This window comes from Protopterus annectens, chromosome 5.part0, assembly GCF_019279795.1.
Source record: "Protopterus annectens isolate FY-2018-M chromosome 5.part0, PAN1.0, whole genome shotgun sequence".
Lineage (NCBI taxonomy): Eukaryota > Metazoa > Chordata > Ceratodontiformes > Protopteridae > Protopterus > Protopterus annectens.
In genome coordinates, this window is record NC_056735.1 from 1726290923 (window position 1) to 1726309587 (window position 18665).

The 18665-nt window shown below is 38.2% G+C and overlaps 1 protein-coding gene across 2 annotated transcripts in view; it reads left to right on the forward strand.

The window, feature by feature from the left end:
• CD2 (CD2 molecule) overlaps nt 1-18665 on the forward strand; it is a 432951-nt gene that overhangs the window by 243044 nt on the left and 171242 nt on the right. For both annotated transcript variants that reach the window (XM_044071520.1, XM_044071519.1), the window contains exon 3: nt 15536-15778. In XM_044071520.1, coding sequence (XP_043927455.1) covers nt 15536-15778 — 243 coding nt within the window. The remainder of the gene's footprint in view (nt 1-15535; nt 15779-18665) is intronic.

Genomic DNA, 18665 nt, shown 5'->3' on the forward strand with positions numbered 1-18665 from the left:
CTCTGACCAATGCTCCAGCCATGGAACAGCAAACCATTGACCCACAAAGTAAGCACCCATTCCCAACACCCCCCCAGCTGCATCAGTAAACAATTGCAGTTCTACTTGTGTAACCCAATCCAACTGCCAAAATTAAATCCCATTAAACTGTTGTAAAAATTCCATCCACAAATCTAAATCTTTTCATGCCAACTTACTGACCCATACTCTGTGGTGCTTACTCTTACATCCTTTCAATAAAAATGCCACAGACTGACAAAGCGTCCACCCAGGATGCACTGCCCTGCACGAGAAGTTTAACAACCCCAACAATTCCATAACATCCTTCACCTGAACCTTAGGCCTAGACTTCACCCAAATAATCTTGTCCCATAGCCTAACCATCTTACCTTGAGGCAAACAAAACAAACCCTGCTCTGCATTTACCGTCCACCCCAAAAGTTCCAAGGCCCTCACTGGGCCCTCCAACTTATGCTTAGCCAAAGGTACCTCAAGGCCTCACACATCCCCACAAACTCTTGCATAGCTACCTGCACCCCTTGCCTATCTTCCCCACAAATAAAAAATCATCTAAATAGTGTATGGCTTGCTGATCCTCCACCCTCTGCTGCCATATCCAGTACAATGCTGAGCTAAACTTCTTAAAAGTAGCACATGCCATCGCACATCCCATAGGCATGGCAGTGTCAAAATAAAAGTTGTCCCCTACCACCATGCCTAATAACAGCCAATCCTCCTTCCTCACAGGTAGCAAACAAAAAGCTGACTCAATATCTACTTTAACTAACCAAGGGTCCTTGCAACTCCTAATGACCTGGACTGCATCATCCAAAGATGAATACGTTACTCTAGCCTCTTCACTGGGAATAAAATCATTCACTGATTCACTGCAGGATACGATAAATGATGAATTAAGTGAAAGTCACCCTGCTTTTACTTTGGAACCAAACCTAATGGTGACACCTTAAAGTTAAGGAAAGGAGAGTAACAAAAAGGACCCAACACCCTCCCAGCCTGACACTTTGTCAATCAGCTCTTGGAAAATCTCCTCCCTGCACTTGACAGACCTCAAATTTCTTCCCACCAATGCAGACTTAATTAAAAACCCTTTGGAAAAACCTTCTATTAACTCCCCCGCTACCACCAACAGTGGATAATGTGTCAATAAGTCTTTCAATACATTCACCGTAATAGGTGAATGGTTCCCCAAAACTCCCTCTACCTCCCCGAAAGGACCCCCCACTTAGCCATGAAAATTAGCCCGACCACGCCTGCCTAGCAATGCTGAAAGGGAGCTATTTCAACCTCTTATACCCCCAAATTGCAGTGCCTGACCCTGAACCTGGACCCCACCACTACATTGTGTAAATGCATGCGCCCCCATACACTTTGAGCAAATATCAGCAAATCTACAACCCACCCAGGAACACCTACTGGCATTAAAAGACCACGATATCCTTGCACCTCCCTCAGATGGCTGAGATAATCTGCTACCTCCTCCACTGGTATCCATCATGGTGGGCAGTCAAATGTCCAGATGTCTGATCTCTCAATGCATAGATTTATCTACTGTTTTACGCTTGCAAAATATTTGGTCATAATATAACCATGTATAACCGGGCTTCAACCTCTGCGCTTCCCTAATAGTTAGAAAATAAGCCAAAAGAGGAAGAGCCAGTGAAGTGTCCCTTTCCAAACACACCGCCATATAATAAAGGAAACCTTGAACCCAATTATCCCATGTCTTAGCCTGAAACCTCCCTACCCTTTTGCGACCTATCACAGCCAGTGCAGCCAAGAGGTCCTTCCCATTAGCTGTCTCCGCTTCCATCAACTGCTGAGCCCTATCTGCATCAATCAATTCAAAAATATCAACAAACTCCCCTTTCCAAATCTTCTCCTTTACTAACAGAGATATGTGCGGGGTCAGGAAAATGGAAGCCCCTTCCTGTCGCAGGGCTTGTGATGTCAACCGATTCCCCTGGGCCATAAACCAAAATCAGACCCTACCTCATGGACATCCAGCCCTAACTCCTGATCTAACAGGGACAGGGTATCCTCAAAAACCCCTCCACATGCGGCTATAGCCTCCAAACTGCTACCCAGTAGCCCCTATGGACACCCTCACTGCCCCATACCTCACCCCCACACCTGCTCCAGCCCCTCCCCCAAGCTTGATGAATTATTGCCTGCAGCTGATACAGGGGGTGTCATCACCTCTGTAGCTTTCTCCTCCGATGCTGTCTGCTTGGCTTTCTTTTCCCTGGATGCCTGGGTTGTAGTCATCTGCCGCTTCTTACACGTGGTCACATCCTGCGTGCTAGTTGTTGGTACCTCAGAAAGAATGGAGTTGAACAAATCTTCAGCCTGTGCTACAATACTGGCCCATCTCTGTCTTAAAGCCTCCACCATAATCACCTAGAAAGAAACAAAGAAGTTAATGACAATAAAACTTGGCACAATAAAGTTAATCTCAATAAATGCCTATTCTGCCACAAACCCATTCACACTCCAGCCATACACATTGTAGTCGCCATCACCTTAGGTCCCTCTGAAATCCCAGAAGAAGAAAAAAAAAAAAACCTTGCCTCATCATCATGCATTTGTCCTAATATTAATCCTATCTAAATCATCACACATACCTCTCCTGCCTAAGCATGCATCAGCAGCAAGCTAAAGGAAAAAAAACAACTTACATATACAGAAAAATGGCAATCAAGGATTGCCCGCATTACGATGCATGCGCAGAAAGCCACACAGCTCAACAAGCCCAGGAAAGCAGGGCATCTCTGCCCCTAGACCACCAGGAAACCATATAAGAACAAGAACTGGACTCTGCCATCACCACACACCACCACAGAACCACACTAGATCACCAGGGATAAAAATTAAACAAACCGCTAGAACACCAGGGAAGCAAACCAACTGAACAGCCATCCCACACAAGCACCATACACTAGACTACTAGGGAAGAAACCAAGCAGCCATACCACACAACAAAACTGCTAGACCACCAGGAAACAAATGACCAAACTGCCATCCCACACAAGCACCATATGCCAGCACTAGATCACTGCGGAACAAACAAACAACAACATCCATACAACCCTCTTACTCCATCCGCACTCAAACACCGCGCAAACACTAGACCACCACAGAACATGGACATGCTACTTACCACCGCATGCCAATACTAGACCCCAGGGATGAAGGCTAGGGGGTTAACTGCTTGAAAAGCAAAGGGATTCAACAATCCCCTTTACTTATCTCTCTCTTTTTTTTTGTAAAATATCCATAGAGTGCCGGACCGGCACCATTGCGCATTAGCATCCGGCCTTTAACGGTCAGCCAGCCAGCGAATTACCACAAAACCTCCTCCATGGACCGTGCAGCACTAGACCACCAGGGAAATTTAAACAATAACAAGAAACTTAACGGCACAGCACTAGACCACCAGGGAAGCTAAACAGTAGCAAGGAACTTAATGGCGCAGCACTAGACCACCAGGGAAGCTAAACAGTAGCAAGGAACTTAATGGCGTAGCACTAGACCACCAGGGAAGCTAAACAGTCGCAAGAAACTTAACAGCACAGCACTAGACCACCAGGGAAGGTAATATTACACAACTTATAAATGGTGCAACAACAGACCACAAGGGAAAGCTAAACAGTAGCAAACACTTAACGGCGCAGCACTAGACCACCGGAGAAAGTAATAATACACAAACTTATAAACAACGCAGCACTAGACCACCAGGGAAAGCTAAACATTACCAGGAAACCTAACAGAGCAGCAGTAGACCCCCAGGGAAAGCTAAACATTATCAAGAAACTTAACGGCGAAGCACTAGACCACCTCGAATGTAATAATACACAAACTTATAAACGGCACAGCACTAGACCACCGGAGAAAGCTAAACAGTATCAAGAAACTTAACGGCGCAGCACTAGACCACCGTGAAATGTAATATTACAAATAAACTGCACTAGCCCACCAGGGAAAGTTAATAAATACACAAAAACCTTCCTAATAACCTAACAAGCCACTTAAAATACCCCTTTCACCCAAAAGCCGATGCCAGCACAGCCTCCATTAACTGGAAAACAAGCCCCACACCAGAAACAGACCTAACACTACATTTAAACTTTCTGATACATCCATTATAAGGGAAAAAAAAGGGAATCCTTAAAAACCCAACAAAGCTGTACTCACCTCACTGCTTATAACTACCCAAGGCCTACCTTACTCACAACCTCAGGTCACCTGGGATGTGATCCTGCCTCACAAGACCACACCAGAATGTGCTTATTCACTCTGGATTTCCTTACAAAACCCTTCAAACCACACCCTTAACACTACCTCACTTTCCTTCAAATCCCTACTCACTTAACCCTTTCCTAACCATTCTCAGACACCCAAATAACCTTGCACAGCTACCTCCCAGCACACCCCCATCCCACATTAAACAGGCCCGTGATAAATTTGTCTGTGCCAAACTTCACTTATTTAGAACAAAGGCAAAAACATCAAAAAGATTCTGTTAAACCAGAATCTTCTCTGTATAGTACCTTAAACCTCCTTAGAAAGGTGACCATAGAAAATATGTAAATGACCCTCTAAGGACATACAAGTGCTCTTGATACATGACTTCTGAATGTCCACTGACTTTTTAATTTTTATAAGCCTTTACTAAGGTGCTCAGATCAATAAAGCCAGACTTCCATGTTGGAGTAACATCAACATTTCCCAAATAATGCCCAAAACAGCAAGTAAAAAGGTTTCACAGAAAAGGAAAAACATCAGAAAGATGGTGATAAACCAAAATATTCACTTTGTAATACTATAAATCTCCTTATACAGAGGCCCATGGGAAGTATCTAGTTTCTAGCCTAAGGACATACAGGTGTTCCAGCTATATGGATTCTGAATATACACTGACTTTTTACTTTTTGCAAGTCTTTATTAAGGATGTTATGCAAAACAAAACAAAACAAACAAAAACTATACTAACTGTAAACATATGTTTCAACCTTTTTATGGATTCATCAGTACAACATAAGCGGATAGTTTCGCCATTTTCTGAAAATACTGTAATCAACTTTTTAAAAAAAAGTATGTCTGTAACATTATGGTGACTATGAAGTTTCCCATTTAAGGCCCAAAATAACAAGTAAAATGGTCACAGAGAAAGACTACACAGGCAAAGACATCAAAAATACCCTCATAAATCAGAGTATCTGAAACCTCCATTGAAAGAGGCTCACTGCAAATGTACACAGAAATGCCACATAGGCAAAACCATCAAAAAGACCCACACACACACAGAAGAACCAAGAAGCTGGAATACTTGTATATCCTTAGGTCTGTTGAACTGGTTGGGACATGTACTAAGGATACCCCTTGGAAACATACATGGGTGGCATACCAAGTATAGCCTACTAGCCTTCTCTCAGTGGGCTATACCAGGCACAGCCCACTGACAGGAGGCCATGGAACATAGACAGGAGATGCTAGAGAGTCTATGTCTCTCAGATGGCTTCATAATAACCAGGACATCCTCAAGGTGCCCAGGAAGCTGTTGTTGGTGATAGCAAAGGCAAGTCTGGCTTTGTTACCTTTCTACCCCCATTAGCCTCACCAGGATAAGCAACCAAAAAAAATGGATGCATAGATGAATAGATATTGTGAAAAGTTTTTTAGTCAGCTGGCAGATATTTCATCCAATTTCTCTTAGAGTCTATGTGGTCTAAGCTCTCAGACTGAATTTGTCAAGAGTTAACAAGGAAAATCCTCCTCAGCCCTGTTTTCATAGACTGTATGTAGCCTAAACTACCAGAATGGATTTGTCAATAAAAAGTTTAAAAGGAAAGGGAAAAAACTCAACGGCCCTGCTGTCTTAGAATGTGTGTGGAAATTGAAAGACGTCTTCCCCTCTCTTCTTCTGGAGTGTACAATATGTGGTCTAATCTGCCAGAATGGGTATATCAGACAATTAAAAGGGAAATCTCCAAGGTGGAAGTCATATCCAACGGATGTGGTCATATCCCACGGGTTAAAATGAAGGCTGTAATGAAATCAGGCATAAGAAAATGTGTGTGATTCTCAAATGGCAGAGCATGACCTGCTGTATTGCATTTTGAGGGATAAATAATCATTACTGGCTTTTTTCTTTGGCAGCTTCTAGAGCTGAATGCTCTGCTATTAATCTGAAGCTGCTATTTTGTGGATTCAGCTTGCTTGTGACATAAAGAAGCTATGACTGCCTGTCATGAATGCAGCCAACTGGTATTTGATACAAGCTGTAAACAAATGTTTGTGCTGAGGAATTTACTCAGCTTATACTTACAATCGAAACAATGAATACACTTGAGAAACTAGTTTTAAGTATACATTCTGCTCTAACTAATTTTAAGTATGTGCTGCTTTAAAGAAATGTTAACAACTAAACTGTTTAGATATTTTTTAGTTGACTCAGAAAGGCAGAATCTATGACAGCTATTTTTGTTGAGTTTTCTCTGAAATAAAATACTAGATATTAACTTGAAACTGAATCTGTAATTAGCAATTTGCTATATATGGTGTCAAAGACTGAAGTTTAGAACTGTGGCAGCAGTTTTCTTTTCCAGAAAAAATATTTTGGAAAGACTGTGAACCTTCTTGAATTACTTGTGGGATAAATCAGTTGTTACGAATCAAACACCAAAAAAAGGGAAAAAGTAATGGAGCCCATTTATCATAGCACTACTGCCACAAACAGAGCCTCCTAGAGAGAAACAACCAACATCAAGAAACAAATAAGACTGATGCAACTGAGGCTAAAGCAAAGTATTGTTGAGCAGGCTTTGATTGTAAGCATCAGCAACAGAAAGTCAGGGCCCTGGTTGAAAGAAGTACTCTCAGCATGACACTAATTGGACTAGAATGCAAACCATAAGGGCTACTTATTTTCTGCTGAAGATGAACATCACTGACAATGTAAAGGCAGTCTTGGTTGTCTGTGAGAGGATAACAGAATTAGAAGGATTGCCAACCACCAAGTGGGCAAGAATAAATCTACCATTTGTGAGTGGGCAGGTGCAAAAGGCATAACCTGACTTAGACCAAATGAATGCTAATAACGATAAGAAGGTAAAGGGGAATCCTGGCATGCACCAGAATCAGCTGTCCTGGCACAATGGTTTTACACATACACTTACATACCAGATGTTCAACCTTAACCTATCTTCCTCAAATATGATTACAAGAGGAGGAAAACACTAACAGTAGAACTGTGGAATAGATAGTGGTGGATCATTTTCTCAATGTGTGTGTGTGTATGTGTGTGGGGGGAGTAATGTATGTGTCTGTGTGTATATTTGTGTGTGGGGGGGCAGTGTGTGTGTGTGTGTGTGTGTGTGTGTGTGTGTGTGTGTGTGTGTGTGTCAGAACAGAGTTGCTCACACTTGTCTAATATCTTACATCTGAACCAGACCAAATCATGAGCTGCACCCTACATATAAATACAATAACACTATAAAATCTTGCAGCAAATTTGTTATGATACATAGGGCTATCAGAAACTTTACTGACAACACTAGGAGACAAATTACTAAATTAGTCCTCCTCCCCTGTTTGCATCTGGAAGTGTAATCTTCACTGGACTTCTTTGGGTTTGTTTGTGTCTTTCGGCTTTTCCCGGTTAGGGGTCGCCACAGTGGAACTCCGGTCCGCTAATGATTGGCAGTAGAGTTTTATGTGCTGGCTTGCTGGGCCTAATGCACAACCTTCAACGAAGGAATGCCCGTTCACGCATGTCGCCACACAGAAGATGCTCTAACTGAGAATCGAACGGGCAACGTCTAACTGTGAGATGACAATGCTATCGCAGCACCCCCACCGCAGTGTACTGGACTTCTTTGGGTACTTTTTGAAAATGTGAAATATCTTACAAAATGATAACTAGAGGTATGGCTGCTGTACCATCTCAGATATACTACTCAGAATCCTAGTTTGTCTGTGTATATGTCTATGCCCTCTACTGCTACGTATTAATATAATACAAACATTTTTTATAACAGTGATTGTTTTTGACTGCCAATATTAATACCAATAATGGTATAAAATAATAAAGCCATGACTATAGTCCATATGACCAAGTTTCACTTAATGGCTTGGGTATCAGAGGTGCTAACAAGAGAAGGAAGGACACACCCATCCTGGGAGGGAGCACATGCCATTTGACACCTTCGGTTTGATCCCTGTTGGAGGTTGAGGATGCAGAGGGAGCATTGCTCTAAGGAGAATGGGGGGGCATTGGCTCAGCCACCAGTAGGGAAAATGATATGCTAGTGTCCTTATTGCCACATGATGTGAACAGATTGCATGGGGAAAGCTAAGAGATAAAACCAAACAAGTTATCATTGGCAGCAGTAAGATGCTGCACCAGAAGTCTCATTCTCCTCATTGGTCCTAACTTTGGGTCTGTTATGTTTGGATATGAGAAAGGAGTGCACAGTAGACAAAGAGGATGAAGCAAGGCCCTGGTAGCAGCTGATGATCAGCTTTGGGAAGAAAAAAAAGGAAGAAAAAAAGAAATAATTGCTTTTGTCTGGCTGATATTTTTATGGTACACTTTCCCAGAGATCTATGACTTTCCAGAAACCACATTTTGTAGAAGTCTTAGAAACCTGAGTAACAATAATGTTATTTTCAGTAATTCAAAAACACTAGAAGGTAACAGTCTTCCTACTGGATCCTGCAGTTGTTTTACTTTATCCAATCTGTCTGCTTATCTCATATATTATGCAAACATGCGCATGTGCTGGTGTGTGTGTGTGCTTGTGTGTGTCTGTGTTTGTATCTTTGTGTGTCTGTTTATGTGTGTGCAGAGGGCTGCAATGGATTATCTATATGCTTGTAGCAATCTGAAATATATTACTATATTTTTGTTGTTTATGTATTTATGCACATAGCATACAGGTTTGCTGTAACTGGTGTCAAATCTGTGGGAGCGGTTGCAGTGGAATGACTGTGTGCTTCTGGCAGCAGTGAGCTGAAATGCTGAAAAAAAAAAAATATATATATATATATATATATATATATATATGTATATATTTATATATATATATATATATATATATGTATGTATATGTATATATATATATATATATATATATATATATATATATATATATACATGTATGTATATATATATATATATATGTATATATATATATATATATATATATATATTTTTTTTTTTTTTTTTTTTATAATTCATTTTGATGACATTCAGATATCCAGGGTGTATGCAGTGAACAAAGTGGCTATAATTGCTGGGCATGGGGACTTTTTGTGGATTAAAGTGAATCTATGTGACACTGAGGTCATTTCCTCAAGTTGTGTAATCATTGTAATTTTTTTAGGAACAAACTATATAAGTTTGAAATAAGCTAGAATACTTTACTGTGACTATCATTGTGTGAAACAAACTTGAAATAAGTTACTCTGGCCAATATTTGTATCAGACATCTGAGGTATATGGAGTCAATGACATGTTTAGAATTGCTAGGTATGGGGTTTCTCAGTGGATAGAAGTGACTGACCCTGTTGTATTTTGCTCATATTAAACAGTCTGTATTCTTGCTTTCCAGCTGGCATTGCAGAACTAGTATGTATTTGTGTGAAATCAGTTAACACAACAAAGACGTTAAAATGTCTAAATTTCCTTCCTTATTCATTATTTTTGTTTATGCCATCAATGGAACAAAAGGTTGGAAATAAAGCTCTAAAATGCACCAGAGAGCATCCAGAAACCTATAATCTATTACTGCTGGGGGCCTAATACACACTCACCTTAATTCAGCTACTTTCTCCACAGTTATTTCAATGCTGTTTTGATCAGGTAAGGTGTGCTGAAAGCAGGGAGAAAACAGCTGAACAGCAACACAAAGTGTGAAAAAGAATGAGAAGGAAGTAATATGTCTGATGTGTGGGAGGTCTGTATATAGGAAAAATATGGGAGGGGCACTTGGGGTGAAGGTGGGCAGTGTCCAATGGGGGGGCGCTATGCAATTTTTTTGTGTAGACTCCAATTCACCTAAGATGAGACCTGTTGATCACAGTTTGACTTGCATGGTATATACAGTCAGTAAACTGGTTAACATTTATAGTTACTGAGGCATTTGGAGGATGGAAGTGACTTGTGTGAATGCAGGTAAATGGTCATTGACATGCTATAATATAACCCTCCCCCCATTCCATTCAGTTCTCCTATGCAGTTGCTTCTTCCAATCCAAAATGCTTTGAAGTCACCATCTGCCTCTGCTTTAGAGTTAGTGTCAGCAGGTTCTGTAAAAGCTGTACCCTTACGTAGTCAACTTCTTTGCAAAAATACTTCAGTGAAAAGGGGCACTCCTTACCAAAATTAATCTGGTTAACAATGACTAAAAAATACTTTGGTGTGTCTGTTACCAGCAAAAGTGGCAGTTATCCATATACCTTTTTGCCTTTTTTTTATTCACCAGTGAAAAAAGAGCACTCCTACAATCTTGTTAACAATGTTTAAAAATATAGTTCTGTGTGTCTGCTACCACCATTTAATTTTACAACACAGCCTGCTGCAAATGAGTTGTAACTACAAGAGATCCTGATTCTGTCTTCTGATCCACTTTTGGACTGCACTAAAAGAACTGGTATTCCTCAAATTAAACCTTCACAACAGAGTGACAATGAATGTAACTATCTGTATCAATTTGTTACTGTTGAGAAGAAAGTAAGAAAGTTTAAGGCACTACAGTGGCAACGTTACTACTTTTTGGCATATTTGGAGTTGGGCATAGTACCTCGTGGCTTGAGGATTTTGAAAATGCCTTCATACGCCAATCTGTATCCTGCCTTATTACAATAGTGGCAAGAAATGAATTTAGAGCTTGGTTAAGAGTATATGAAGCTTATGAATTACTTTTTTGTCAAGATTGAAACAGAATTACATACTGAGATACGTGAGTTAGAGAATAATATTTCTGCATCTAGTTTATTCTCTAAATATGTATCCAACTATGTTAAATTGCTTGAAAAGTTCTCTAAACTGGATGAGAGCTTTGAGAAAGCTAAAAGGCATAAGTTGAACAGAGACATTAATGATTACAGTAATGGCCAGATTTTTGCCTGTCCGAAAATAAAATGCAATTCTGAGACTGCTAAGAATGTCACTTCTGTCTCAAATAAGCAACCTGTTTGGATGAACTGGATGATGTCACTTTGCCTTTAAATTCTGTGCAACAGAACAATATACAACCTGATTGCAATGAGCTTCAACAAAATGGATTGACGGCTAGTTTAACCAATGAAACACCATCAACGTCATCAATGTCGGCAATGGAGACTTGCCCACAAGTGATAATGAACTCTCTGTCCACTGAGGTGTTTTTTTTTCTAAACAGAACAAATGGTTGTACGCCCAAAGCTACCAGAACAGGTTGTGGTGAAGAAACGTAAATGTGCCAGAGGTCATTCAATACAAAGGAAAAGAGGAAGAAGGTGAAGCAACTTCAGAATTCAAAAATAACTTCCTTGAAAGGTACTGTTAATGTGAATTCTGTCATTAATTTATCTAGAATAGAGCTTAGATTATCTCATTTAACATTGCTAAATAAGGGACTGAAATTCATTCCCTGTGCTGTGGATGGTTTAAGTTCCATATTAACAGATTTGACGCTCTTTGCTCACAATTTAGATTTAAAGCTTATATTTAAACAATAGGAGACACTACAAAGTAATGTATGTAAATGTTCTAGAGTCTTTATACCAAATAGCCACCCTGTAGTTGTTGCTTTTTCTACTATTTGTGAAAGGTAGATTAGAGAAGTGTATAATAAATGCTCTTTCAGAAAGATGTTTAATTTAACTATTGATGAATGTACTTCTTTGAAAAAACTAATACAGGATGATAACATAGTTATAAAAGAAGCTGACAAAGGTGGTGCTGTTATTGTTATGGATAAACAAATGTATTTTAATAGTATGTCTTCATTCTTAGCTGATGAAAGTTTTAAATGTGTAAGTAGTAATGATGTGTATAAATCTGTGAGTGTTATTAACACAATGATATATGATTTACAGCTGATGAATGACATTAGCATAGAGCTCTATCAATATTTTACTGTAGCACAACCCAAACTACCTATTTTATATGGGCTACTGAAGGTCCATAAAAATTTGGAATCCCCCCCACCCCCCATGAGACCAATTGTATCTCAGAGGGGATGGGCTACAGAGCCCATTTCAGTATATTTACAGAATGTATTGTCTAAACAACTACTATATGTAAACAGTTATATATGGGATACTGCTGATTTTTTAAAACGTTTTTCTAGTTGGTTTAGGACATACAAATCTCTTGGTATTACAAATAAGTTCTTGATGGTGACTCTTGATATTCGGTCACTTTTTACTGTTATACCTAATAGTTATGGTGTAGATGCCATAAGGGGACTTCTAGTAAAAAATGGGCAATGTTCTGGTAGATTCAGTGAAACTATATGTGAATTACTTCAGTTAGTACTAGATAATAATTATTTTGTCTTTAATGAAAGAATTTACCATCAGATATCTGGCATATCAATGGGTACTCCCATTGCTAATACATATGCCAATCTAGTACTGGATAAGTGGGAGACTGAATTTATATATCATGGCCCACAGCAATATTCTCAGAATATTAGTTGTTTTAAGAGATATGTGGATGATCTGTTTTTTGTTTGGCATGGTAGTAGGGAAGAAGTAGATGTATTCTTGAACTATTTGAATAACAGCACTGATTTTTTACATTTCTCTATGACATATTCAGAGATTAGTATTAATTTTCTGGATGTGAGAATTTCATTCGATGGGACTGAAATTCAAACTACTGTTTATAAAAAACCTACACATAGGAATAAATCTCTTCATCGAAGCAGTATGCAAGCCCCACATGTGTTTAAGAGTGTCATCAAAGCCCAGTTTGTTAGGATTAGTAGACTTAATACCTCTATAGAAGAATGTAAGAAACAAATGCAGGAATTGAAGGATGAATTTATAGAGAGGGGCTATAACAATGAGACCCTGGATATGGAAATTGAGTATGTTCTGGGCTGCAGGGAAGACAATACAAAACCTTATTTCTCTATGAACACAATGGAAGCATCTTCTGTAATTATTAATACAAATTTAGATATAGGTAAGCTACGGTTTGTCACAACATATAATAGAGCTACTTCTGAGGTAAGAAGGATTATTAATAACAATTGGTATATATTGACATCTTTACCTGAGTTATGTCTGATAGTTGGCATAAAACCTAGTTTCTCATATAGAAATTGTCAGAATTTAAAACAGAAGTTATGTTATAAATGTGAATCAAGAATGGTGGGGTAACAGCAGTTAAACTAGATACCCTTCCCTGTTACAACTGTAGCTGTTGTGATGTCATTAATAAAAATAATATTTTTCAACATCCAACAACTAGAAAAAGCTATATATTTTCTGGTTCAGCAACATGTGCTACAAAGAATATAATATACCTGGCTACCTGTAAAAGATGTCAGGTATTTTATGTTGGAAAATCAACCAGAAAACTGAATGAAAGAATAACTGAGCACCACTCAGAAATAAGGAGAAAGATTGATACTAATTCCCTGGCCAAGCATATTAATATATATGGGAATGCACATAAATTCTCTTTTAGGGTGATAGATAGAGTATATAAGGATATACGCGGGCGAGATTTAAATAATAAGCTTGAGATGAAGGAATATCAATGGATAATATGCCTCTTGTGCGAATGTACCACCGGGTTTAAATCAGACTGTTTCTTTAAAACCTGTATTAAGATATAAACAAATGTGTTTGAAATAGAGACCTGTGCTTTTAAAACTATTGTTCTTAACTAGTATTTGATTGTTTAATTGAATAATTAATGGCTGTGTGATTTCTGATAGTATAAATATGGTTAGTATGTGTTAGTATTTTATACATTGACAAAGGGTTTATTTGACCTGAAAGCTGTGTTTTATTAAACACTTGTTCAGTATCAGCGTTGCTTGGTTTGTTTCATATTGCATTCAGTGCTGGTTCTATGAACTAAGCTTTGTTCTGCAACTGTTTGGCTTTCTTGAGAATGCAGGTAAATAGCCATTGACATGCTATAATATAACCCTCCTCCCATTCCATTCAGCCCTCCTATTCAGTTGCTTCTTGCAATCCAACAAGCTTTGTAGTCACCACCTGCCTCTGCTTTAGAGTTAGTCAGAAAGTTATGTAAAAGCTGTACCCTTACGTAGTCAACTTCTTTGCAAAAATACTTCAGTGAAAAGGAGCACTCCTTACCAAAATTAATCTGGTTAACAATGTCTAAAAAATACTTTGGTGTGTCTGTTACCACCAAAAGTGGCAGTTATCTATATAACATTTTGTCTTTTTTTTTATTCACCAGTGAAAAAGAGCACTCTTACAATCTGGTTAACAATGTTTAAAAATATAGTTCTGTGTCTGCTACCACCCATAAGTGGCAATTAATCATAAACCTCTTTGTCTGATTGTGATTGCTGCTGACATAATCTGCTTCTTTAGTAAACTGTCATTCTGTTATTCTTCTTATGACATTTTTGTCTTTGATATTATTGCTTATGTTTCACAATGTTATAGTGCTTGCCTGTGATGATATATTTCTGTAGTGTTTGCCCATGGGACAAAATACAAATATACATTGAGTATGTATGCCCAACATAGCATGTGTGCATTCTTTAACAGACTACCAACCTGTCTTGATTGGGTTTTCCAACCTTTTTGTACATTGGTAGCTGGGGTAGACTACAGTTTTCCCATGACCCAAAAAAGGATAGCTTAGGTTATTGGAAAATGATTGCATAGATGGACTTCCCCAGTTATGGCATTGGCCACTGTTATATAACCAAATTACTGACCAGTTTACATAGTGGACATCCAGGATGCTTTTGTAGTTGATGGTGTTAAGCTGTTGATTACCTATCCTTTTGCTACCAGCATGGTATTATTAAGTATAATGCTTACTTGCTTTTCTACCACTCTACCACTGATCATATACAGCATCCATTATCATTCCATTTTTATTAATACATGCTGTTTATTTTAATTTCTGCACTTTTTTTTCACATGTGGTGAATTTAAAAACTTGTAAACTGCATTTGAAAACATAGCTTGAATAATACAGAAAGCAATTGTTGGAACAATTGTTTTCTTTTTTCTTTTTCCTGGGGTAATACTTATATTCAGAAGTCTCAGTTTGTAAGACATTGTTTGGTGTTAAATGAAGCAAAACAGATATTCTACAATGTTTTCTTATCAATATAATTTATGATTTTGTTTGATGATGTGAAAGTATGCTGATTGTCACACTTTTTATTAAGTAGTGAACATCAATCTTACATTTGGCATAAAGCAAAAACAGAATTACAACCTTTCAATGATAGATTTCTAATTAAATTTATATTTCAAAAGTACCTTTAAATAATCATGTACTATATTTTTTTCATTGCAGAAAAACTAAAAACACCCACCATCACATTGAATGGCACATTTCTTACCTGCACAGCTGAGAATCTGTATGTTGAAAGATTTTATTTAAAAAAGGATGGCAAGGTTCTGTCAGATAAAGAAGTTAAGATCATTAACAAAAATAACAACAGTATTGTTTATGATATTCAACAGATTACTGGGAACTTGGAATGTGTTGCTAATAACACACTGAATGAAAACAGTGCAGTCATACTCATGCAAAAAGGTAAGTTCTTGACATGCACTTGTCATTAGTCTGCTCCAAGTTGCATGCTTATAAAGCTACAGAACTTACAATTGTCCTCTCAGAGCCTTCTTTATAAAACTAAATATAAATGTGCATTGTGCTTCTGAATACTTACTTTCCGTAACAAAATCATATGGGATATGTGATGTTGTTTTCTGCCAATCATATAGCATTTGCTTTTGTTTGCTCTGTGTAACTTGCAAAGTTGTGTTTTTTCATCACTAAAGTTATAGTGAACATGAAATGAGGTGGAGACAACCTTTCAGCCAATTGCTGCTGTATTACACTTTTTTTTTCATTTAGTTTGAGACCATTTTTGATATACCTTGTATGTGCATATCTCATCCCTTTTCAGAGCTATTTTGTATTAGTGGATGAGCAGATAACAGTGCTCAGTTTGAAATCATCAGCAAACTTGGTCAACCACACTTCTGGGATATTGAGTTGAATGTCTGCAAAACAAATGCTGAACAGGAGATGACCCAGAACTGATACCAGTGTCACAAAGCTAATTAAACATTTACATTCAGAGAGGGGAAACAGCAACTTTCATAACTTGAAATATGTCAGATAGCCAACTTGCAATCCAGTAGAGAATGTAGGGATTTACATTAAACGTGTCTAATGTCTCAATAATTCCAGCAAAGACGATAGTCAGAGCTAATTAAAGTGAAATGTGCAAATTGTAGCTACCCTTATTCATCCACTCAGAGAATGCAAGATATAAAGTGGGGCTACTTTATTATCTCACCAGAATAACTGAAGCAAAAACCATGAGTGAAGAAAATGATGCCAAGTTAGGGATCTGTAAAAATTAGTCCTCAAAAATGTTTGAGCTTTCCTTGTTCTTTTCCTGCTTAAGAGTATAACCCCTGAAAAATGTTTTTATTATTAAATCCAGAATGTGTAGTAATTAATACTTTTCTTGAAAGAGTAAGAATAGTAAAAAATAATCAGAAAGTCACAAAAAATCTTTATTTGACAGGCATCAATCAAAACAGATAAGCCCTGTGTTATAAAGGTTACAGTGGTATCATGTTTATATTATTAATACTCGTATATTACAGTCATCAGTTTGAAATGTGATTCTTGTGGAAAGTTGCTAAACAAAATAGTTATTTTCCTATTGGCTGGGTCACTGTGAACCAAGTTGATTATTGAACCATATTTTATTCATTTTGGAACATTACCTGAGATTAACTGTATGTGTGTGATTGGTTCCAGTAGGTATTATGTGTAACTTGGTCGGGGGTGCTTTAAGTGCAAATGATACACTATATCGGTAGAGAAATATAAGATAATTGGTAGGTTTATCTGCCAATGGAGGTGCTACCTGGGGTTGTGTAAGTGAAATGAGTGTCCATTTGTGGAGTTAGTAATTCACAAGGTGGAAACTTGTACAGTAATTAAAATATTTGCTGAGTCTTGCTTACATAAGAGTGAAGGGAGGGAAAATCTAGAGGCTAGGAAACATATCTATGACAAGAAACATATTCGTTACTGATAGGATGAAGTGCCCTGTGAGTAGGAGTGGCTAGTTTCTATAGGATAATTGGGTAAAGACTGGAAACTGACCAATTGTACCTACCAGAGAGGAGTTTGGCACTTGGATCGGGTTAACCAATCATGGCTTACATAATATAGTGGGGGTGGGCCGATGATGTGTATGGAACATTATTTGCCACCTATAATAGAGCTCCAACAGGGTGGATTAAGTGTAGGTGCCAAATCTGGAGAGCCAGTAAGATTTTGTTAAACTTCGTTGGGGGGGGGGGGTGGAACACTGGTCCATGTGTAAGCAGGAAGGTTTGGTGCCTAAACAGCAACAGTAGTTAGCGTTTCAGCTGTAGCTGAATATTTTCCAGTTAAACAAAATTGAGTTAAGCTAAATTCTTAAACATAAAGAACTAATGTTGGTTCATCTGAAAAACCTACAGGTAAGAAATAGCTTTTTGAATGATATGGTTTTCCCAGTGATATTTTTTCTTTCCGATTCCACTCCTACATTAGTAGAAACCGCATTTGCTTTTAAACTCCCATTCAATCACTACATCCTGCATCACAGATTTCAGTTTTACTTTTTTCCATTTCTTTAATCAATTTTCTAATACCCATACTTTTCTTACAGTATTCTCCTTGTATGGCACTAGGACCACTAGATCCCCTGTTTAGTTAATAGCTAACTTTTCAATATTCCATTATGGCACGCTAATTTATTATCAGCTATTCCCACTGAACTGATGAACCTTATTTAACATTGTAAATCTTGTCTAAATTATACATCTGTTGTATTTAACATGACCATGATACCATTAACATAATGGTCATTTCACTTTTCCCAACAACTGGACTGATATGGACACTTATTCTGGCACTTTCAAGGTTTATCTTTTATTTTTTAAGTTTTAATCTTTTATTTTTTTACTTATTGTTTAACTTTATGTTTAAGAATTTAGCTTAACTCAATTTCATTTAACTGAAAAATATTCAGCCACAGCTGAAACGCTAACTACTGGTTGCCGTTTAGGTGCTGAACCTTCCTGTTTACACATGGACCAGTGTTCCACCCTCACGTAGTTTAACAAACTCTTACTGGCTGCCTGGATTTGGTGCCTACACAGTGCCTAGATGTACAATGTCCATGACTAGGATGACAACCACAAACATATGTTGTGCTACATCTCCCTACAGGGAATATGGGTTGTGTTGAACTATGGGGGCAATAATGCATAGCCTAATGAGTTGTCCCAGGAGTGTCATCTGGGGAGCTTTAGTGGCCAAGTATGTGAGAAAAACTGCAACCAGGTGTGGTGTGCTCTGTAACCAAAGTTAACAATGACATTGTCTCAGGAACAGTCTGTGTCAC